General features: G+C 41.9%; 1 protein-coding gene across 1 annotated transcript in view; it reads left to right on the top strand.

Moving 5' to 3' along the window:
- Positions 1–24,256, top strand: part of LOC122640353 (guanylate-binding protein 2-like) — a 68,165-nt gene that overhangs the window by 8,663 nt on the left and 35,246 nt on the right. The window contains exons 2-7 of the mRNA XM_043833516.1: positions 6,297–6,458; positions 18,934–18,999; positions 19,204–19,347; positions 20,288–20,401; positions 20,769–20,870; positions 21,010–21,195. Of these exons, the coding sequence (XP_043689451.1) occupies positions 6,297–6,458; positions 18,934–18,999; positions 19,204–19,347; positions 20,288–20,401; positions 20,769–20,870; positions 21,010–21,195 (774 nt within the window). The remainder of the gene's footprint in view (positions 1–6,296; positions 6,459–18,933; positions 19,000–19,203; positions 19,348–20,287; positions 20,402–20,768; positions 20,871–21,009; positions 21,196–24,256) is intronic.

The raw sequence follows: 24,256 nt of genomic DNA, 5'->3' as shown, positions 1-24,256 counted from the left end.
AATGTGTATTTAACTATTTCTACATTAGGGTCACCGACTTTATACTGTCAATCAAGGGTGCAAGCCCAAAACACCTCTTTGAGTTCATTTTTTTGCAATATGAAGTTTAAATGTGTTTATTTAGCTTAAATAAGGGTGTCCATGAAGTATCAGGCCTAGATATGGTCAAAAACCCTCCGAGATGGACTGCCGAAATATTGCAGAAAAAAATGCAATATTTCAGCGAAATTTCGACATATTTCGGATTTCTCGGTAGGCCTGAGATACCAATATATCGCGAAAGTTTATACCTTGGTTTAAATTTGAAGTGATTCTGATGGAAGGTTAGGTCTGGGCAGGATTTAGAGTGGAGAATAATAAAAGCTTAAAGGGGAATGTTAGGGTTGGGTTGTAGAAGATGAGAAGAAGGGGATGGGGATGTCTCAAACTTAGTTACAGTAGCAGATTACTACTGGCAGCAGCTTGTTTGAGGATGAAACTTGAATAAAAATTGAATCTTTGAACTTGAATAAAAATCAGATCTTGAACTTGAACTTGAAAGTAGAACTTGAGAGGAACCACTCGGGCTTCACACTGCGGAGTGTCGATTGGATCAGACACCAATCCCACCAACAAACCACCTGGGCTTCACACCGCAAGGTGTCGATTGGATCACACACAAATCCCACCAGCTTTGATCACACACAAAGCATATCTTCAGTAGGAGAACAGTTGCAGCAGCTTGCAAGAGAGAAATTTCATAAACAATGAGTAAAGAGGAGCCCCACGGTTGCCTTTATTTATAATGGCCAAAGGCCCAAATTCCTATGCAGCCTAGAAATAAGAAATCCCTAATCCTTGGGTTGAGTCTAAATACAAAACACTCCCTCTCTAAAATTCGTGTAGAGGTGTGGACCCTAAAATAAAACTTAAGAAGATTCTACCCTAAAAGAATATTTTAAAATCACTTAAATTGGACCGGTGGTTCAATCGGTTCAATTTAAAACACGAAAACATGAAAATAAACTAAGTAAAGGGCTAATCCCGTATGCAACTTATGTACCCCAACTTTAGGCCCATAAAAGTGGCTTATTGCATAGAAAACCCATGGGACCAAAGGCCCAACATGTCTATAACCTAATCCTAGACTTATTTCTAGGGAAAAAAACCCAAATTGGTGATAAACCTGCATCAGTCAGGATGAGAACCTGCTATAAACTTTGCAACATAGAACTCAGCCCGTTGGATTTTTAACTGCTCCAAATCAGTAGTATGTGGTTGATGAAGCCTAACAAAAAAAAAGTGGTTGATGAACCTGGAGCTCCTCAATAATAATTCTCTTACAGGTGCTGAAATATTCAGAGTAAGTGACTTTTCTCCTTGCTTGAAGTTGAACATCTTCTCATAAAGATCATAGGTTCGGGGTATATTCTTGTCTTGAGAGAATGTCTCTTTAAGATCATCCCAAACTCCCTTTGCATTAGTATGAAACATAACGTTTGCTGCAATGGTAGGTTCCATGCTATTCCACAATAAAATCTTCAGTATAGAATTTTCACGCATCCACTCTTCATAGGCAGCAATTACATTGGGATCCTTGGATTCAGCAGGTGGAGGATCAGAGGTGAGATATTTCATCTTACCTTTTGCATGGATGTAGACCTGAACAGCTTGGGCCCATAACAAGTAATTAGACACACCATAAAGCTTGATACTGGTAATCTGAATGTGAATATTGTCAATTGGAGCCTTGGGATCAGCCATCATGTAGACTGGTAGAATAGGGATCAAAGGCGGCATGTAACACAGTAGTAAAGTAGATGAGAACCAAGTCACCAACCAATCAGCCGGCAGCAGCAATTTTACTCAAAGTGAGATTTGGAGTTTCAAGGTTTAGGAATATATGGTAGCAGGTTGTGAATACTCCTGGAAATCAGATCGTGGTCTTTAGCATAGTTCAAGATCTCGTCTCGTCTCGCCATTTCGGGCAGGTCGAGATTTCTGAAATATCTGAAATTTCGCCGAAATATGGTAATTTTTCTGCCATATTTCGGCAGTCCATCTCGGTGGGTTTTTTTTGGCCATTTTAAGGCCTGATACTTCATGTACACCCTTATTTAAGCTAAATAAACACATTTGCACCCTTGATTGACAGTATACGGTCGGATCTTGATGTATAAATGATGCAGATCCAAGTTCACGCAGGAAGAAGAAGGGCAGCCTTTGATTTGCGTTGGAGCCTTTTTACTTTTTAGTTCTTCTTATTAGGGTTAAAGTCTTTTTATATTTATTTTGTTAAGTTCTCGCTCCACGATTTTAGAGGGATAAGTATTTAGTTGTGTTAGTTGTTCAAACTTATACTCCTATTTAGAGTATAAGTCTATGATGTGTTATGTTTGTGATTAGGATTCAGATTAGGAATTCCCACTCCTAATCTGACTAGGATTGCTTTTAAGTTGCTTATTTGTAAAGCCTTTTGGCCACCCCCTTTTATTATAAATAGCCAATTCGTGGGAGGCTCCCCCACAACTTTAAACATAAAAAAAAATCTCTGTTTTCAGATCAGGAATTGCTGCCTTCGAGCTGCTGCGTCTGCTCCTCTGCGAGCTTGCATCCTTGTGGACTCAAGGTGGTGAAGGGTGGGATCTCCTGTGACTCCTTGCACTGTGAAGGTCAGGAGGTCTCTTCGAATCATCAAGCTGCTGCTGTTTCTGCAATCTCAGGCCTGCAACCAGTAAGTGACATCTGATTTACTATTTCCTTTGCTGAACCCTAACCTGCAACTATTTCCCTGCAAAACCCTAGTTCTCTCTTAAACCCTAAAAGCTCCTAAACACTGCCCAGCCCTAATCAACCATACAAATCACTCCAAACTTCAACCGAACCCTCTCCCCCACCTCTGTGACACTCGGCCAGAAGCTCTTGGCCTGTCTCCCCTTAGAAACCCTAGATCCCTTTATTCCCTTCATTCCCAAAACCCAAAACCCTAACCCTAATAATTCTGAAATCTTATTTCCTATTCAAACCTAAGTAAAACCTATACCAATAGACTCCTAAAAACCTGCATACCATTACCTAATAAAACCCTAACTCAATCTCCAATTCCTAACCCTAATTTTTGCCCTAATCACCCTAATCTGCCCATTCGGCCAACCTATTACACAACCTGGTCCTAAGTGAGACTTATTTCACCTAGGCTACATCAATAAATAGTTAAATACACATTGTTTAAATAATATACCGAAATTTCACGAAATATACTGAAATTTGGACTTTTTTCATTTCGTATGGTCATCTCGTCTCGGCAGTGTCGAGATATCCGAAATATACCGAAATATCGGCAGTATATCGCGAGATTTTGAACCATGGTCTTTAGTGATGGAGAATCCAGTTCAAAAAAATTGGGATAATCATTTAAGCAGGTAAAAATTAATTTGAAAGAACTAGATCTGGAAAATTTCCAGAAAACAGTACCGCAGGAACAATAGGTGAATTTCGATTGCTGAAGATCAAACCACCAGAAGGCCATCAAACTTGGATAGAGTCTGCTATATGTTGAGAGTGACTGATAAGTCAAAATTTGATGCAAACCAGCAGGTTCAATAACAAGTAATTGAAGTTCCCCAAATTCTGAAAAAAAAAAAAAAAAAAAACTCCAGAAGTAGTAATTGCAGATTGGTATGTTTGCAGAAGAACAAATTGGAGTAGGAGAATCTTCAATACTTCATAAGCAGTAGTAGGAGGCCCTAGTTGAATTCTTATATCATCACTAACTAGGGCATAATGCAGCAGATAGGCAGCATAGGTGCTGAACCAGTGGTTGATGGAAAACCCTAAAGAACAATCAAAACCGCAATAGAAAAAAATTTGATTAATTGGATTCAATCTCTGATACCATGTTACAACATCATTGATTGAATATCTGCAATGACAGTGATGCAGATTCATCGTCGAAATGGCCTTAAGCCTAGAGTTGTGATTCCAAGGGTTTTCTATGTAATAGGCCACTTTAATGGGCCTAAACTAGGGGTACATAGGTTGCATACGGGATTAGCCCAACACTTAGTTTATTTTTATGTTTTTTAATTGAACCGGTTCAAATTGGTTGCATCCAATTGGTTCAATTTAAGTGATTTAGCTAAGTCTTTTATTTTAAGTTATTAGGGGTAGATAGGTCTTTTGACCTTTTAAGTTTTTAAGTGTTTTAATTAGGTCCTTCCCCTCCACGATTTAAGTGAGGGAAGAGTTTAGTTTGTAAAAGTTTTTGGCCTATGGCCTTTTATTATAAAGTTCAAAACGTGGGAGGCTCCCCACAAGTTTGATGTGTTTAAAAATTTTGTTTGCTGCCTTGTTGCTGCTGCTGTTCCCTTGAGAGTGTTTGCCTTGTGGTTCTGTCAAGGAAGAAGGGCAGGTGGATCTCCTACGACTCCTTACGCTCTGAGGGCTGGGAGGATCTCCATTGAATGTGGTTCCATCCTTCTCAATATTCAAGCTGCTGCCAGTGGGTTCTACTACAGATTGGATATCAAGTTCTCCTAATCTTCTAATCCCTCCCCTAATCGATCCCCTTTATTTTTGTTTGAATTCCATTAAACCTTAGCTCTTGCTGCCCAGCCATATTGATCATCAGAATTATTTCAAATTCAAACCACAGCCTCCATACTACTCCACTCGATCCAACTTGCAGCCCCCTTCTCCCACTCCAACCCTAATTTACATTGTCTCTGTAAAATCCAAAAAACCCCAAATTTCTGTCTAGACCTAACCAGCCATCAGAAGTCCTTCATACGACAGCCAAACCTCCTTCTCCTTGCCCTAAACACTCGACCAGAAGTTCTGCCCAAAAATCCTACCTTAAACCCTAGTTTTGACTGTTTTTCCTAATTTCCAAAACCCGAAACCCTAACCCTAACCCTAATTTCTGAAATTTGATATTTTGTTCAATCCTTGTTCAAACCTACACTATTAGCTTCTCCTAGACCTGCCTATTAAAACCATATAAGGTTTAGCTCCATTCTCATAAACCTAACCCTAATTCTGCCCTAAATTACCCAATTCTGTCCATTCGAACCAGCAGCCCCTTTTGATCTTGTTGCTTGGCCTCTAGTAGGATCCTTCTCCTATCTAGAGCTACATTACACAGAGAGAAAGAGATAAGATATTGAGAGAAGAGGATGAGACTGCTGAGAGAAATCGCAGGCTCTGTACCTCAGCTCTCCCCCACTACCGATTATATTTATATTGATAGAAAAGAGAAACAAAGTTACAAAGAGTAGGACTTGATACTCAGAATACAAGTAGGAATCCTAGAAATAAAATGAAAATAGAATCCTAATCAAACTAGGAAAGATAACACCAACAAAATAGAAAAAAGTAGTAGAAAGCCACGATAGGGACTCCCCCTGTCGTGGTGCACTTGAGCTCTTCTTAATAATTATAAAGATTAAAATGAATCAGTCATAGACATAATTCATGTGGTAGACCATTGGTTAGTAATGGTATACACTTTTGAAGTGTTCCAGGTTCAAGTCTTGCTAGTGGCATTGGTCAAACATTTTTTTTAGCCATTTATGCGATGGAGATAGAATACTGATAAATGTGGACTGTCTGGGTCGTATAGTTGACCAAGTCAATGAGTTTGGGCAAAAGAAAATCAAATGGTTGATCCAACTGTTTAGCTGATTTCATGGTAGGTCAACTTGTTTGACCGACTGGACAAACTGGATCTTTGAACCCTGCTTATTCATCCCTCTGCCCCCCCCTTGTGCATGCATGCGGAACATGCTTCCACGAAGAAACATCTACATAAATGCGTATGCCTCATGGTGCTTACACATGTCTCTGGTGTTGACCATAAAATAAATGTGTGTTACTGGCACTCACTGGTAAACGAATATGCATTCATATGTAGACAATATTGATCTATATCTCTCCACTTCTCTGACTCTAGTGTGCATAAAGATTGAAGGACTATCTGTTACTCGCCATTTATGATCTTCCTTTTCCCCCCCTTTCAGGTGGAATAACTTGTTTCTTTCTAAAGGAATAATCTTATGTGTGGGCGGGTGTGTGTGTGTGTGTGTTGGAGGGGGGTTGTAGTTTTTTTTTTCTTCTTAAAAGTATCATATGCTTGCTTAGAAATGGGCAATTGAAATGCGAAACTCTATGCCATAGTTTTTATAAACTTGGAAGAGCTATGGTGCTGAAAGATTATTCACATGGTGCAAAATTTTTAATTCTTTGGTTTATTCTTGATGAGAAAATTGCATAATAACATGTTTATTCTGACATCTGTGCCCATTCTGCGTGTGTGTTAGCTTCTTGGGAGAAGTACAGGATTTCAAGTTGCATCAACCCATCGGCCTTGCACCAAAGGACTTTGGATGTGGAGTGCTCCCTTAAAGATGACTGCGCTTGACGGAACAGAATACAGTCTTGTACTTTTGGATAGTGAAGGCATTGATGCGTATGATCAAACGGTTAGGTCTTTCTCATTGTCATGAACTTTTATTTTGTTTATAATGCATGGTTTTCTCTCTCTCATGCAAGGTTCCAAACTGGAGTCTTTGTACATGTATATACTTTATATCTGAGACCTTGATGAGTCAGTATTCTGTGGGCCTACTTGCAAGTTGCCTTCACATTTGTCTAGATGTCAGGCAAATCTGGTTTGCCTTTGTGCTGTTTGAACTTATTTTGATTCTAGTGCTGTACATGGGCTGACCTGAGGTAACCTCAAGCCTTGCCATTTATTTATTGGTCCTCAATTTTTGGTCCAAGACCAGCCTAGGACCTAAAAATTGGGCTGGTCGCTGATCGATCAGCCATGGTCTGGTTTTTAGCTTATTTTCTCAATAAAACTGCTGTGAATAGAAAAATGGCTTGTGACTCTACGATCACAGCCTCTCTTTATTTATAATAATATGAGGAACATTCTAGAATGGTTACAAGGACAGAAATACCCCTATGACAAAAATACCCTTGAACCCATATTACAACACTCCCCCTCAAGTTGGTGCATAAGTCCCTTGAGCCATAGAAGTTCACGTATTCCATGAGCCATAGCCCGAAATTCAGCTTCTGTACTAGACCGGGCAACAACAGCCTGCTTCTTGCTTCGCCAAGTTACTAGATTTCCTCCAACAAAAGTGCAATAGCCTATGGTAGATCTCTTGTCATCTAGACAGCCTGCCCAGTTAGCATCAGTAAATGCCTCAGCCTGTAAATGATTCTAAAGCAAAAAAAGAATTCATTTTCCAGGGGAGGACGTTGAGTACCTCAAGATTCTATATGCAGCCTCCGGATCAGTAGAATGAGGATCATGCATATATTGGCTAACAACACTTGCAACGAATGCTATGTCAGGCCTTTTATGGGACAGATAAATCAGACGTCCAACTAGTCTTTGATGGCTGCCCTTATCCACGGTTTCTCCATCCTTAGTCTTGAAACGAGTGTTAGGTTCTAATGGTGTATCAGCAGGTTTACACCCCAATATGCCAGTGTTAGACAAGAGATCAAGTGTATACTTTATCTGAGAGAGAGAGATACCTTGAGCAGAATAAGCAACTTCTATTCCCAGAAAATATCGAAGCTTACAAAAGTCTTTCACTTCACATTCGGTCCCCAAATTTCTCGCTTCTGAGAGGCGAAGGGTGCCTGACTTACGGCTTCCAAGCCTGGCGCGAAGTAAAGGGATTGGATATCACGTATGATCAGATCAGTAGGCAACCATAGTATACTTTTTTCGTGTTGTTGGTGTTGTTGAAAGTGGATTTCCAATTTTTAAGTAGGCCTAGCTTTTCGGAGCTGCTCCCAGATCATGCTAGGTGGAGGAGGTGCCGTGAAGATCTAGGAGTGTGAGCAGTATGAGCTGAAAGGCTCCTATACTGTTTGGAGGGCAGGGGGCTTAGATGCCAAACTTGACCCCTATTTATCGTTGTAGCCTATTTCATCACTATCACTCTCTGTGATGACTATGTCATCCACGTAAACAATCAAAACTGTAATGTGCTGGCTTGTCTTCGTGATTAACAGAGTATGGTCAGCATTGCTCTGTTTATATACAATAGTCGCCATAGCGTTGTGGAACCTACTGAACCGTACTCTAGGGGATTGTTTCAGACCATGTAAGACTGTCTTCAAACGGCACACCTTTCCTTGTCTTTCTGAGGCAGCAAAGCCAAGAGGGATTTCCATGTAAACTTCTTCTTCTAGCTCCCCGTGAAGAAATGCATTCTTTACATTGAGTTGTAGAAGATCCCATCATTGGTCAACAACATAGGAAATGATTACCCTGACAATGTTCATCTTGGCAACTAGGGCAAATGTTTCCTGATAATCAATCCCATAGGTTTGGATAAAGCCTCTAGCCACTAGCCGTGCCTTGTATCTTTTTCCTAGATCCATCAGCCTTTTGTTTTACTGCCAAAAACCCATTTGCAGCCAACGGGTTTCTTTTGCTGGAGGAAGAGGTACTCAATCTTAGGTGTCATTCTTTTTTAGGGCACTCATCTCTTCATTCATCGCTTCTTTCCACCTCAAACTAGCTAATGCCTCCTGCTAGATGTTAGGAATGAAAACAGACGACAATGAGGAAACAAAGGCATGAAAAGAAGGAGAATTATATGAAACAAAGTTAGAAATGGGATGCTTAATACAGGTTGTCTGTGGCTTACGTATAGCAATTGGTAAGTCAAGAGTAGGATCAGGATCAAACTTACCAGGAAGAGAACTTGGAACATGTAGTGCCGATTGAGTGGGAGCAGTTATGGTGGTTCTTTTATGCCATGTTCCTCAAGAAAAAAGTCTTCAAGGTACTGGGCTTCCTAGTCTCCCCCGAAAGTAAAGGCTGCTCCTGCTCCCCTAGAATCAAAGGCTGCTCTTGTTCTGTTCCAATTATGCTATTCTCAAGTTCTATGGACGTGTCTTCAACAATGGGCACAAAAACATCCACCAATGGCTCGATGAGAGGCATCACCTCTTCACTTACATACTCCCCCCAAGAGGTTCTTGGGTGGAAAAAACAGGCCTCGGATTCTTGAAAAAACTACATCCATGGTTACCAATAATTTCCTGGTAGGTGGGTGATAGCACTTATACCCCTTCTGGGTAGCAGAGTAACCCAAAAAATGCAGCGAAGTCCCTTGGGATCAAATTTCCCACTAACATGATGATTTCTAGCAAAAACAACCCACCCAAACACCTTTGGTGGCACTACAAAGGAAGAAGACCCCAATAAGACCTCAAGGGGGCAGCGAGCTGCAAGTACTTTTGAAGGCAGCCGGATAATAAGGTAATCAGCAGAAAGAACTACATCACCCCAAAACCGAGGAAGAGCCGCCATGGTGAACATAAGGGATTTGGCTACTTCCAAGAGATGCCGGTTCTTCCTTTTCGCGACACCATTCTGTGATGGAGTGTCCACACAAGATATCCAGTGTATTATTGCATGAATGGACAGATAATTGTGAAATGATCCATCGATGTACTCTTTCCCATTGTCGGTCCTCAAAATTTTTCACTTTGGCATCAAACTGAGTCTGAATCATTTTATGAAATAACTGCAAGTAGGATGAAACATTACTCTTCTGATCCATATGATAAACCCAATTAGTACGACTAAATCAATCAATAAAGGTAACAAACCACCAGAAAGCAGAAATAGAAAAACAACGGGTAAGGCCCCATACATCAAAATGAATCAAACCAAATGGTATTGAACTTCTACTATCTGAAACGGATAAATAGCTCTAGTCTGTTTTGCAAAGATGCAAGCATCACAAGAGAAATTGTTTGGATTATAGCTTTTTACTAAGCCGGAAAATAATGAAGATAGAACTCCTAGTGGAGGGTAGCCTAAATGTGGATGCCACCTATGTTGTTCTGCTAAGGCTGAAGCAGATGAGTTAGAACGAGAAACTAAAGCTGATGGGACCGATGGAGGATTGTTCAGCATGTAGAGACCACCAACCACCTTACCACTGCTAATCAACGACTAGTTTTCAAGTCCTGGAAAAAACAATGGGTAGGAAAGATAGTTACTTTGGAATGGAAATCACGAGTTAGACTACTAATAGACAATAAATTGGTAGAAAATTTGGGGGCATGCAAAATTAAAGAAAGAGATAGAGAAGGAGTGCACTTAATGGTACCCTTCCTAGAAATAGAGGAAAGTAAACCATCAGCCACACGGACTTTACTGTTATCGGACAATGGAAAGTATTGAAAGAATTGAGGAGAACCTATCATGTGGTCAGTGGCTCCCGAGTCAATTATCCAAGAGGTGGACATGACCGAGGCACATTGCCACCAAAATAAATACCTGATGGGGTAGATGAAGATGGACTAGAGGTCCCTGGAAAAGAGATAGTAGAGGCTATAGAAGGTATTGATGAAGAAGGGGTGTCCAGCCGGGTCATGAGATGACGAAGATGCTGAAATTCCTCCTGGGAAAGAGGCTTGTCTGATGTGTTGTCTTTAGATGAAGTCTGATTAGCTCTGGCTATAGAAGAACCACCCAGTCCACGTCCATGGTACAAGATCTCGGCGAGATCTCAAAAAAAAAAACTAGGTTTTGTGAAGCCTCGAGACGAGATGGTAGGCGATACAGGATTTGTGCAATATCGAGGTCGAGGTTTCGGCCTCAACTCGAAATCTCGCCTCTCTCGCTGTGCTATGAAGGAAAAACACTTGGAGGTGAGGGTTTTGGTGTTTTTTTTTTGGTAAATCTCACCTCAAATGAAGATTAAAGCTTGGAGATTCAAGATTGAAGCTTCAACATCAAGAGAGGGTTTTGGTACTTGTTTTTCATAGATTCATGATCAATACTTGTTTGTTGACATATAGTTTTAATATGTGATATAATAGTAGCTCCTCTGTGTCTAGCTACTCTCAAATGTTAGGACTTGTTACACACTTATACTTGTATTTGTTTAATTTATGTCTCTTTCCAAGTTTCTAACAATTATTAACAAACCGTCAAACCATCACCATGTATGATTATGAATATGATACCTAATGCTTAAATGGTTTATGGTTTGATGTTTTTTAATTCCTAATGGTTAATTAAGTTGTTTTACACCTCTACTTTAATTATATGTGTTCTAAATATTGTGTGGAATAGCCTAGGGTAGAGCTCACCTACGTCGTAGACTACCAACCTAGGGTTCGAAGTCAAAATTCCATTTTGGGTTTGAATTTGTGAAAACTAATGATTCCATTGTAAGGCCTAAAATAGGGTGGGTGTCAAGTTTCAGGACCTATCTTGGCCATATGGCTACCGAAACCCACCACCGAGTCAAGACAGGAAAAAATACACTAACTCGCCGAGATCTCGCCAGAACTCGATTTTGTGGCTTGGTGAAACCAAGGGTGAAACCGAGACCTAAAACCTTATCCACGACTCCACGTCCCAAGTATCATTGGGGTGCCCATGTAACTTCCAGCATTTGTCTTTAGTAGTCGTTTCCTACCACAAAAATCACACTTCACCGGTGGACGATTAGGAGGGGAATGATCACCAGTACCACGAGAAAGAACCCTGTAGGATGAATGCTGTGGGCTGGTGAAGAGGGCGGAATGCTCTGTTAGAGTTATTAGAATTTATGTCCTTATTATGTAATTTCTTCTTTTTCTTCTTTTTATCTTTTACCTCCCTAGGGAGGTTGGATGTAATATGTTAAGAGTTGTTATTTGAGTAATATAGGTGTGGAGAGAATATCTCCAACACAACATTGACAACCGAAATAGTTTCTCTTCCTTCTCCTTGTCTCCTTCTTCCTCTCTTAGCTTCCTCTTCCTCCTCCAACTTCTTCTCCTCTTCTTACCCACTTTCCTAACCTAAAATCTAACTTGGTATCAGAGCTCTCAGGTTTGAGAGTCGTATCCCTCTTTTTCTGCTCCTTTTTTTCTCTCTTTGGAATCCCCTAAACCCTAGGATTCCAAAGAGGAGACCTCTATGTGAAACAGCTGTGAAGGAGCATGGAATAGGTTCTTTACAACCTATTTAGTTGTTTGAAGTCCATCTTTGAGCTCTATCGAAGCTCTCTTGAAGTTATGAAACTGCTTTGAAGATTTGGAGCTCCATCTAAGGTTACCGCCAGCTTGTAGTTGCAGGCCCTATATTTCTCTTTCTCGGCATGTGTTTGGATCTTGGAATAGCTCTCTAGGATCGTGCAAGGGTGCTTATTAGGCCCCATGTGTTCCTCCTTGATGACTGAGGACCTTGTTTGAGCATAGCTCATTTTCGTGGTGCTGCTCTTTTGCCCAGGTAAAACCGAGACTGCTACTACTGTCTTCTTCTTGCATTTGGAGTGCCATGGGCTTCCACCTTGGTTGAGGAGTGATTATGAGCACCTTTATTTGAAGTCTTGGAGCTTGTTTAAGTTGGTATTGCCTCTTGAAAAGTGTTTGGGTGCAGCTTAGTCCAGCTTATACCTGTTTTTTTCTTCCTTGCTGGATTTTCTTTCTTGTGTTGGATTCATATTTGGGTTGAGTGTGTACCCCCCACTTGCTGTTGAAAATCTGGTTTATGGTTAAGTGTTGTTTCCCATACAATATGGTTGATTTGGGTACATTTGGACTTGGTTCGGTTGATTCACAACCCACTTTAGCTGCCCCTCAGTTGGTTTATGAGAGCACACATACACAGATTTCCTTTGTGAAGCTTGATGGCACCAACTACTTGAACTGGTCACACTCTGTGAAGCTTTCCCTTAGGAGCAAGGGAAAACTTAGGTACATTACTGGTACTATTAAAGCTCTCAAGCCTGGTTCACCTGCCTATGACAAATGGGAGACCAAAAACTCTACAGTTATGACATGGTTAATTTTCTCCATGACACCCGAGATTGGGAGAAGGTTTATACGAAAAGAAATTGCCAAGGCAATCTGGGACAGTATCTCCCAGACTGTTGATAGAGTGGGTGACTCTGCCAAGGTCTATCAGCTTCACCAAAAAATCAACTCAATGAGGCAGGGTGATAGGACCATTTCTGTGTACTACAATGCTTTTCTTGGTCTTTTGGAGGAGTATGACCACTACAGGGATCTCCACTTGACCAACCCAGAGGATGAAGCAAAGGTGTATCGGACTCTTAAAAAGGAGCGTGTCTTCACTTTACTTGGTAGTTTGAACCTTGACTATGAGCTAATCAGGCTCCATATTTTGGGTCGGTCTCCCCTTCCATCTCTTTGTGAGGTCTGTAGTTACTTACAGAGTGAGGAGACACGACGTGTTGCTATAGAACCAACACCAGCATCATCTCTTGAGAGGTCAACTCTTAATTCTAGTTCTTTCCGAGACACCCGTGGAGGTGGTAGAGGCCAAGGGCCTAACCGTGAGGAAGACAGAGCAGTGGAGACAGTTGGTGCCATTGGAGTTGGGAGAGACAGGTTTAAATGTGATCATTGTGGGAGAACTGGACACACCAAGGATAGGTGTTGGTCTCTTCATGGTCGTCCTCCTGGCACACAAGGTCGTGGTGGCCTTAGAGGGGTGCTAGATCACACTCTGTGATGACTAAGGCAGATGCTACACAAGATGACTCCACTTTGGCAGATGCAGTGTTTCGTAGGGTCATGTCACAGCTAAGCATATATCCTACACCTACAGTGGCCAGCTCTTCTTCATCCTCAGCTTTACAGGTCTCCACCTCCGCTTCTACTACAGCCCAGTCTTGGGTCATTGACTCTGGTGCCACTGACCACATGACTAGTACGTCCCATTATTATGATTCCTATACCATTTGCTCTGGTAAGGATAAGGTTAGGGTAGCTCACGGCTCCCTTTCCTCCATATCTGGTAAGGGTAGTATCCTTGTTACATCATCTATTTCCCTTACTTCCGTTCTTCATGTTCCTGACCTTACATTTAATCTTCTATCTGTGAGTCACTTGACTAAATCTCTGAACTGTTGTGTCACATTTTTTCCTTCTCACTGTCTTTTTCATGATTTGGTGACGAAGATGATTAATGGTAGTGGACGTGAGGAGCAAGGCCTTTACCTTTTTGACCCTTTTTTGCCCACAACTCAGTCTTATGTGTGTGGACGTAATGAAAGTAGTTCTGTGGAGTCTGTTATGTTATGGCATCGTCATCTTAACCATCAATCTTTTGTTGTAATGAGGAAACAATTACCTCACTTATTTTCTTCTATTGCTTCTTCTCATGTTTTTCAATGGGAACCATGTATGTTTGCCAAATTATTGTCGTTTTTCTTATCCATATCATGATAATAGAACTGTTGCTCACTTGCTCCTTTCCATATTGTGCATACTGATGTTTGGGGACCTTCCCCTACTACCTCTTTATTTGGCTATCGTTACTTTGTGTCATTGGTTGATGATTTTTCTCGTGCTACTTGGACTGTTCTTATGAAACATAAAAGTGATGTTTGTGATGCATTTCAGAATTTTTATTAGATGATTCTTACTCAGTTTGATACTCGTTTCAAATTGTTCGGTCTGATAAAGGAGGAGAATACATGTTTGGTGGCCTCCAAGCCTTCTTGACTAATAATGGCATTATCCATCAGCTCGCGTTTGTTGACACACCCCAACAAAATGTGGTTGCTGAGAGGAAAAATAGCCATTTATTGGAGGACACCCGTAGTCTCTTGTTTGGCATGCATGTTCCCAAGACCTTCTGGTCTGCAGCTTTTCTCACTGCTTCCTTTGTCATTAATCGCATGGCTACCAAACTTCTTGATTTCAAATCTCCCTTAGACATCTTATCTCCACAGGTTTTTGCTTTCTCTCTTCCTCCTAAAGTCTTTGGCTGTGTTTGTTATGTGCATGTTAACGAATCACATCGTACTAAACTTGATCCCAAAGCTCTCAAGTGTCTCTTTCTTGGGTACTCTTCTACTACCAAAGCTTATAAGTGCTATCACCCATCTTCTCGCAGGTGCTTCACCTCCAAAGATGTGACTTTCCTTGAGTCTGTCCCTTTGTGAACAGGCTGCTGATTTCCTTCATTATTCTCTACCTATCTCTCCTTTTATGCTTGACATTGGAAAACACAGGGCTATGGATGTGGATGTGAATACAGATTTGGTTGTTGATAGTGGTCCTTGTAAGGAGAAGGGTTACCACATTAAATACAAGAGAGGTGAAGGTTTTCATAATGAAGGAAAGAAGACCTACCAAGAGTCCTCTTTGAATCCAAATCCACATCTTGAGATCCATTCTCGTCATCAATCAGGTGATATCCCTTCTCCTCCATCTGATTTAGACCTTCCTAATGCTGTTAGAAAGGGAAAAAGAGCTTATACCAACCCTATAGCCCAATTTGTTTCCTATGATGCTCTTTCTCCTACAGGTCTTGCCTTTATTGCTGCTCTTTCTATAGCTTCTATTCCCAGGAATGTTACTGATGCTATGTCTGACCCAAAGTGGAGACAAGCTATGTCTGTGGAGATGATGGCTCTTGAAAAGAATGGCATTTGGCAATTGGTGGATCTTCCCAAGGGACGTGTCCCAGCTGGATGTAGATGGATCTATACAATCAAGTATAAATCTGATGGCACTGTTGAGAGATACAAAGCACGGTTAGTAGCCCAGGGATATAGTCAAGTCTATGGGATTGACTATCAGGAGAAATTTGCTCCTGTGGCTAAGCACAACTCCATAAGAGTTCTTTTATCATTGGCTGCCAATAAATATTGGCCATTATATCAGTTAGATATGAAGAATGCCTTTCTTCATGGTGACTTGGAAGAGGAAGTGTACATGCAACCTCCACCAGGCTGCAAAATATCTTCAGCTGAAGGGAAGTTATGTCTCCTTAAGAAGGCACTATATGGACTCAAATAGTCACCAAAGACATGGTTTGAGCGCTTCCGACAGGCTATTCTGAAGAATAGATATTCCCAGAGTCAAGCTGACCACACTCTCTTTACCAAGCAAAGCAATGGTACCGTCACAGCCCTCATTGTCTATGTTGATGATATTGTAGTCGCTGGAAATGATATGGCTGAGATAAATACATTGAAAATCATTTGGCTAAACAGTTTGAAATCAAAGATCTGGGTCCCTTGAAGTATTTCTTAGGCATTGAAGCATCAAGGACCAAGAGAGGAATCAACATATGTCAACGAAAGTTTGTGCTTGATTTGTTGATAGAGACAGGGATGTTAGGCTGCAAACCAACAAGTTCTCCTATTGAGCAGAATCATAAACTAGGAGAAGATTGTGGTCCTTCTCTTGTTGATGCGGGAAAGTACTAGAGGCTAGTTGGGAAGCTTATTTATCTTTCTATGACACGCCCAGATATTTCCTATGCCGTGCGAAGCAATGGTACTGTCACAGCCCTCATTGTCTATGTTGATGATATTGTAGTCGTTGGAGATGATATGGCTGAGATAAATAAATTGAAAATCATTTGGCTAAACAGTTTGAAATCAAAGATCTGGGTCCCTTGAAGTATTTCTTAGGCATTGAAGCATTAAGGACCAAGAGAGGAATCAACATATGTTAACGAAAGTTTGTGCTAGATTTGTTGATAGAGACAGGGATGTTAGGTTGCAAACCAGCAAGTTCTCCTATTGAGCAGAATCATAAACTAGGAGAAGATTGTGGTCCTTCTCTTGTTGATGCGGGAAAGTACCGGAGGCTAGTTGGGAAGCTTATTTACCTTTCTATGACACGCCCAGATATTTCCTATGCCGTAGGAGTAGTGAGCCAATTTATGCATGCCTCCAAGAGTGGCGATTTAGATGTTGTGTATCGTATTCTTAGATATTTGAAGTCGTGCCCAGGGAAAGGACTGTTGTATGCTATGCACAACCACCTAAGAGTGGAAGGTTTTACTGATGTTGATTGGGCTGGATCCATCACAGACAGGAGGTCTACCTCCGGCTATTGTACCTTTGTGGGAGGTAACTTGGTTACATGGAGAATCAACAAAACAACCGATTGTAGCTAGATCCAGTGCCGAGGCAGAATTTAGAACTATGGCTCATGGAGTGTGTGAACTCATATGGTTGAAAAGACTAGTTCAGGAATTGGGGTTTGATACTGAAGGCCCTATGAGACTCAACTGTGACAACAAGGTTGCCATCAGTATTGCTCAAAATCCAGTACAACATGACAGAACCAAGCACATTGAAGTTGATCGACACTTCATCAAGGAGAAGATAGACACTTGCTGCATTTGTACTCCTTTTGTAAAGACTGGTGATCAACTGGTAGACATCTTCACCAAGGCACTTGCCTCTCTTCTGTTTGGTACTCTCCTATGCAAGCTGGGAATGTATGATATTTATTCTCCAGCTTGAGGGGGAGTGTTAGAGTTATTAGAATTTATGTCCTAGGGGTACTTTAGGAACTGGACCTTATCTAGTTCCCTTATTATGTAATTTCTTCTTTTTCTTCTTTTTATCTTTTACCTCCCTAGGGAGGTTGGATGTAATATGTTAAGAGTTGTTATTTGAGTAACATAGGCGTGGAGAGAATAATCTCCAACACAGCATTGACAACCGCAATAGTTTCTCTTCCTTCTCCTTGTCTCCTTCTTCCTCTTCCTCCAACTTCTTCTCCTCTTCTTACCCACTTTCCTAACCTAAAATCTAACTTCTGGGTAAGTGGGTGAACCATAGCAGTGCGACGGCTTTCTTCTGATTTCACAATAGCATATGCCTGTTCAAGAGTCGGGAATGGATCACTGTTCAGGACATGAGCCTGAATCTGATCCTACTCAATATTCAGTCTGTCAAGGAAATCAAAAACATGAAGACCTTCTTCCCACTTCTTGAGGCAGTAGCATCAACATCATAAACAGCAGTGAAGGGCCCATAAAAATCCAACTGTTGCCACATGTTACGCAGCTTAGAATAATATTGGGGAAGAGACAACTCTTGTTGCTTTGTAGCATGTATTTTCTGGCAGAGCTCATAGCATTGGGTAGCATTACTGACCTAGGAGTAAGTGTCTTTGGCCGTCTTCCAAATTTTGGCAGCAGTATCAAGGAGATAGCCACCAGCGATTTCAGGATTCATGGAGTTAATGGCATATGACTTCATGAGAAAATTGATGTCATCCATTTATCTTGGGAAGGACCAGCATCAGTAGGCATAACAGATGTCCCTGTGATGTAACTTGGGAAACCACGGGAACCAATGGCCAAAAAACAAGACTGCAACCACATCAAATAATTGCTCCCATTTAATTTAATAGGGCTGGCAGGGAACGGAAGGAAGTCACACTGATTTGCTCCTCTGTGTCTGGTAGATGCGGTGGAGATCTTAGAATCAGTCATAGTTGCTGTTTGGTAAACCACTCAATCAACAGATCATCAATACCCGTAAGGGATCCTGAAGTAAAGCATCAACAAATCCCAACGGAAAAAGAATTTAAACCATTGCAAGTATAAGGATTAAGGTCCCTTGGTGGGAGATTATTTACCACCAAGGGTGAGAAAGAAGAGGTGGAGGGGTGACAAGAGAGAGATTCGGGACCTGTTTATTTATTGGTACTTGCTCTTAGGCCTCAATCTCCAAACTCACTCAGGATGGGCCGTGCATGGGGTATCTGTTTGTCAGCTTTGCCCATGCATGCCTCTTCTTTATCCCCCATTGAGAGTAAGAGTGGTTGGGTGAAATTACTCTTCAATTGTGATTAGAACTGTGCTTGGGCATTGGTCCTTTGTGTGACAATGAGGTTTTCTTCACCACTTTTCACTGAAAACAAGAAGTTTTAAGTCTTTTTAGTTCCTTGCTTTTTCAATTTAGAAATATGGATGACAGCTACAAGTTTGGATTAGTTTACATTTGTAAGATCTGCTCTTAACCTGTAGATTTCTGTTTATGTGATTTTCAGATGCAATTTGTTATCCTACTTATTCTTGGAATTTCAGTTGTTTCTTGCTTAAAAATTTTATTGTTCACTATCAACGTTATTTCTTCTACACTCCCTAGATTTGCTAGTTTTACTGTTTGTGTGTTTTTTTAACAGGGAACTTACAGTACCCAGATATTCTCCTTGGCTGTTCTCTTATCTAGCATGTTCATCTACAACCAGGTTGGGGGCTTCTCATGCTCAGACTTGTTCATTCTTTAAAGCTTTTCAGGCTACATTTTCTTTGTTCTGTTATCTCTCACAGGCAATAGCTAATAAACATTTGTTTGTATTTATTTCCTGGATTTTATTTTTATAGTTATATATATTTTTTGATTTCCTTGATTTTTACTATAGATGTGCCTAATTTATCTCCATTCCTTCTAGATGGGTGGTATTGATGAAGCTGCACTTGATCGTCTATCTCTTGTCACTGAAATGACTAAACATATCCGTGTTAGAGCTTCTGGAGGAAGGACTACAGCATCTGAGCTTGGGCAGTTCTCCCCAATATTTGTTTGGCTTCTTAGGGTGATTAAATTTAATGATATAATGTTTTCATCTGTTGAACTCTTAATTATGGTTTAATGATGTTTTCTTCTCTTATTTACTTGTTAAAACATCCTAACGTCTAAGTTTCCTTCCACACACTCTCCTCACCTTAAATCTTTTTTAAAACCTAGGGCATTCAATTATATTTTTTCTCGGTTTTTAATTTTAAGAAATAATAAAAAAAACAGATTCATGATGATCTAGAAGTGAAAAACGGTTCTTGTTTTTAACTTTTTATGTAACATTGGTTGGTTTCATTATACTTTTAAGAAAAACAAAATGAGAAGTGGTTGGTCCAATTGAAGACGGTGCTTTGACATCCGTGTATTATCATCTGACATGTGTAAGCTAATTGTACAAAAAGCACGTAAGTACAAAGGTCCTAATAAGAAAAAATAGCAGATCAGGAGCAAAGAGGAGTTGTAGTTCATCTACAAATGTGGAATAATCCACTTCATCTAAGAGCCTTAAACTGAGAGCTGGCTAATAATGTGGTAGCTAATATATTTGTGTATTCTGGGAAGATACTTCTTCTCTACGAAGAGTTTTCAATTCCGATTTTTCCTTGGCTCCCAGCAAATTGCTAAAGAAATGAGTGAAAATTTTCCTTTCACTAAAGCAGTAAATTACTGTTGGGTAAGATAGCTATTACTTCTCTTGGCAATTCTCAATTCTGCCCAAAGCGCCTCACGAAGCCAGATTTCTTGAGATATACAACAATCAAGAATAAAACAAGTTGTGCATTTCCTTCTGCCATCTTGCACATCTGCCCCCAGATGAACAAAGGTTCTTGGTTTGATGTGAACAGGCTTTTGATTTGTTGATTGTCATTAACTTTTTCTTTTTTGTTTATCATATTGAAAAATCTTTGCCCTTGGCCAAGTTATGTGATTGCAAATTTTTAACTCGTCACTTACAGGACTTTTATTTAGACTTAGTAGAGAATGATAGGAGAATAACACCACGTGATTACCTAGAGCTTGCCTTGAGGCCAATGCAAGGGAGTGGAAAAGACATAGCTGCAAAAAATGAGGTACATATTACTCTGATTTTTTTTTCCTGTGATAATGTGGATTTATGGGCATATACTTACTTTTCAAAATTGATTCTTACCGACCAGCTATATGTAATCATCTTCAGTACAGTAGATGGTTATATCAGACATTTGAGATTTTGATTGTATTGTTGAAGTTGTGGTTTTAGTGATATTTTCTATTTTCACTGCCATATTTTCTGTTGTTTACTTTTTAATGTCTATAGTCAAGTATGTTGTATGAGTGATTATAAGTTCTTTCTTTGTTTTTTACCAAAAAAAAAATTATATGTTCTTTCTTCATTACTCTATCTTTGCCATGTTATATCCAGCTGGAGTTGCTAATTCTTATATTAATTATCAATAGATCCGAGAGTCAATTCGTGCTCTTTTCCCAGATAGAGAATGCTTCACCCTTGTTCGGCCACTTAACAAGGAAAATGATCTTCAACGACTTGAGCAAATCCCTGTGAGTCATTTTAATGTGCATTTGGTCTTAATAATAATAAGAATGATATTTTTATTTTTATTTTACTTGTATATCAGATTCTGAATCCGTTCTATTCTCTATTTCATCACTATAATAAGTTATTGTTTTCTGTATGCAGTTAGACAAATTACGCCCAGAATTTAGATCTGGCTTGGATGCATTAACAAAGTTTGTTTTCGAGAGAACCAGGCCCAAGCAAGTGGGAGCTACAATAATGACGGGCCCTGTTCTTGCTGGTATAACACAATCTTTTCTGGATGCTATTAATAACGGTGCAGTACCTACAATCTCTTCCTCATGGCAGGTCAGTTATGAGTCTGGCGCTCTCCTATACATGCCAATATTATATTGTAGCTAGGAAAAAAATGAGTGTTCAAATAAACTATTAAACTTTACCAGTAACCTAAATATTACTCGGCGACCGAAGTCATGAACCTTCCCTCTCCCCCCCCGGCCAGCCCTCCGCCTTTGCCCTCACCGCCACCCCTCCTTGACTCCCCCGGCAACCCCTCCACTGTCATCTCTCCCTCTCCCCCACCTTCCACTGCTGCGTCTCAAATCCCCCCCCCTCTGCCTCCTGGTCCTCCCTTTTACGTCAGAATCCTCCTTCTCAGATTGATACTTCCCTACACTTTTCAAAACCCCTCACTAAAAATGGCGTCCCTTTCGCCCTCTGCCCCATGTCCATTCTATCCCCTGAACTCCCGAAATGGACCTCCTGCCTTGTGGGGCATTTTCTGGGTGGCCGACCTTCTTTCTCCATAGTCCAGGCCTCCCTCACCAAGCAATGGAAAGCTCATGGGATGCTTGATATCCATCTCCTCGACTCTGGTGTGTTCCTCTTCAAGTTTTTCTCTGAAGAAGCCAAGACTCGCGCGTTGGATGGTGCCCCCCTTGGATGGTGGGAACCAAACCAATCTTTCTTCGTCAATGGCAGCCTCATCTCCTTCTCCACAAGGTCGACTTCAACACCATTCCCTTGTGGGTCACTCTCCCTGGATTACCCCTCCACTACTGGACCACTGAGAGCCTCTCCGCACGGACCTGCGCACTCTCAAACAACATAGGCTTTCGTTTGCGAGACTCTGTGTTGACATCTCAGCAGACTCCCCTTGCCCTTCATCCATCTCTATCAAAGAAGAAGATGGCTTCTGGTTTGGACAGCCTGTGCGATACGAATGGCTACCTCCTCACTGTCAGCAATGCAAATCTTATGGTCACTCAAACTCTACCTGCCCTGCATCTGTAACAACTGCTCCCGGAGACACAGCCTACCACGTAGGAAGATCATCGTCCTGCTGCGACTTCCTCTCTCATCGATCATCTTCCGGCTGCGATTTCCTCTCTCAACGAAGTCTCCGCCACCGAAGCATTGCCCATCGAAGATCCTTCCCCTGCAGTGCATCGCGGCAGAACTCCCAAGCGAAATAGGCGCCAGTGTCGCCGGCTCAGTCGTCGTCCTCGAAATTCCACTGCCATCGTCGCCTTCAATGCCGCTGCTATTTCTGGAAATACGTCTGCCCCAAGCATCGAGACTTCCCAGGCTCTCGTCCTGCAACCCCTGCAGACGCCAGACTCCTCGATCATCGAGCATGTTGACAAACTGGCCATCGAAGATCCTACTGCTTTGCCTCTCTGCATCTGCGCGAACACGGTGATGTACCAGGCCACATTTCCCCTTTGAGCTTGGAAGAGCCTCTGTCTCGTCTCCTACCACCTGCACGGGACTGTTGTCTTGCTCCCCATCGAGATTAGTCAGTCGCCGTTTTCATTTGTCGAACCCTTGCTTGAGGATTTGCTCCCCTTGCCTTTCTCGCCAAATCACCTCCCCCTCTGAGCAGACTCAGACTGCTTTAGCCCCTCTTTTGAATACCCCCCCTCTTTTTGTCCTTTCGACCCTCTAACCTTGCTTTCCCCCTTTTACCCCCCACTTACCCCTCCTATGTACCATCTTTACCCCCTCTTCCCCTTTTACCCTCCATCTCTCCGTCCTTTTTACACCCTCTACCCCCTTTTCTCCCTACCCCCAACACGTCACCACCCTTTATCGACTTTCACTCTTCCACCTCCCTTACCGATGTTCCTTTTGGGCCCACACCCTTAACCTCCACCCCCACTTCTCCTTCTTGGTCCACTCTCGAGGCCCATCTTCCCCATCCCAACTCTTCGACCCATTACCCCCCTCCCACCAAACCCTTGGCCCTAGCCCATCCCCCTTTGCTCTCGGCCCGGTACCCCTGTTACCTTAACCCAACCCTCCCCTCCTCTTGACCCATTACCCCCAGCCCAAGCCCAATCTTTCTTTTCCTATAACCTACCCATCTAATACGCCCCCTGCTTACCTTTACCACAAACTCTTCCCCACCCCCCCGTCCCATTCTCTCACCAGGTCCCCTTACTCCCCCGGTTTCAACTCCCCTCCCCCCCCATGCAGGCCTCTCCTTCGCTGCCCGGCTCTTGTCTTCTCTCGCCGTCGCTATCGTAGCACCCCTCCGGTGCACACTCGGCCATTCCCCTCTTAGTTCTCATGTCTGCTGGATTTCTTTGGAATGTCAGGGGTCTTAATTCCCTGGCTAAGCATCAGGATATTAGGTCCCTTATTAAGTCTTCCCACTCCTCTTTTTGTGCTCTTCTTGAAACTCGTGTCCATCAAGATAATGCTTCCCGCATTGCTGCCTCTATTACCCCTTCCTGGTCTCTTCTCTCCAACTACAACCATTCCCCTCTTGGTCGGATCTGGTTCCTTTGGGACCCGTCCAAAATCACCGCCTCTCTCCTCTACTCCTCTCCCCAATTCCTCCATCTTAGCCTCTCCATCCCCAACTCCCCTACCTCCTTCCTTTTGACGGTCATCTATGCCAGCAACCTTGCTACCAAGCGTGTGTCTCTATGGCACGACCTCCCCCTCCTTAAGCCCTCCTTGGACTCCGACCCTTGGGGCTTAGGTGGTGACTTCAATGTGGTTCGCTCCCAAATTGAGAAACTTGGCGGAAGACCCATCGATTCTCCTTCCGTCCTTGCTTTTAATGAGTGCGTAGAAGATCTTGGCCTTGATGACCTTCGATGGACTGGTTCCCCCCTCACTTGGAACAACCGCCGCTCTGGTCCCGACCGCATAGCTTGCAAACTTGATCGATTCATCTCTAATGAGGCTTGGCTCTCTTCCTTCCCCCACTCTCTAGCCAACTTCCTTCTTCAAGGCTTGTCTGATCACTGCCCATGCCATATCCAAATCCACTCCTACACTTCTTTTGGCCCCAAGCCTTTCAAATTTTTTGACATGTGGACTTCCTCCCATCTCTTCCTTCCCACCGTCCTCAAGGCTTGGCGCACCCCGGTCTCCTCTCCTTCCCTTCCCCTCATTG

Source organism: Telopea speciosissima, chromosome 9 (assembly GCF_018873765.1).
Source record: "Telopea speciosissima isolate NSW1024214 ecotype Mountain lineage chromosome 9, Tspe_v1, whole genome shotgun sequence".
Classification (NCBI taxonomy): domain Eukaryota; kingdom Viridiplantae; phylum Streptophyta; class Magnoliopsida; order Proteales; family Proteaceae; genus Telopea; species Telopea speciosissima.
Note: the sequence above shows the minus strand (reverse complement) of the source record. Positions and strands in the feature narration are given on the sequence as shown.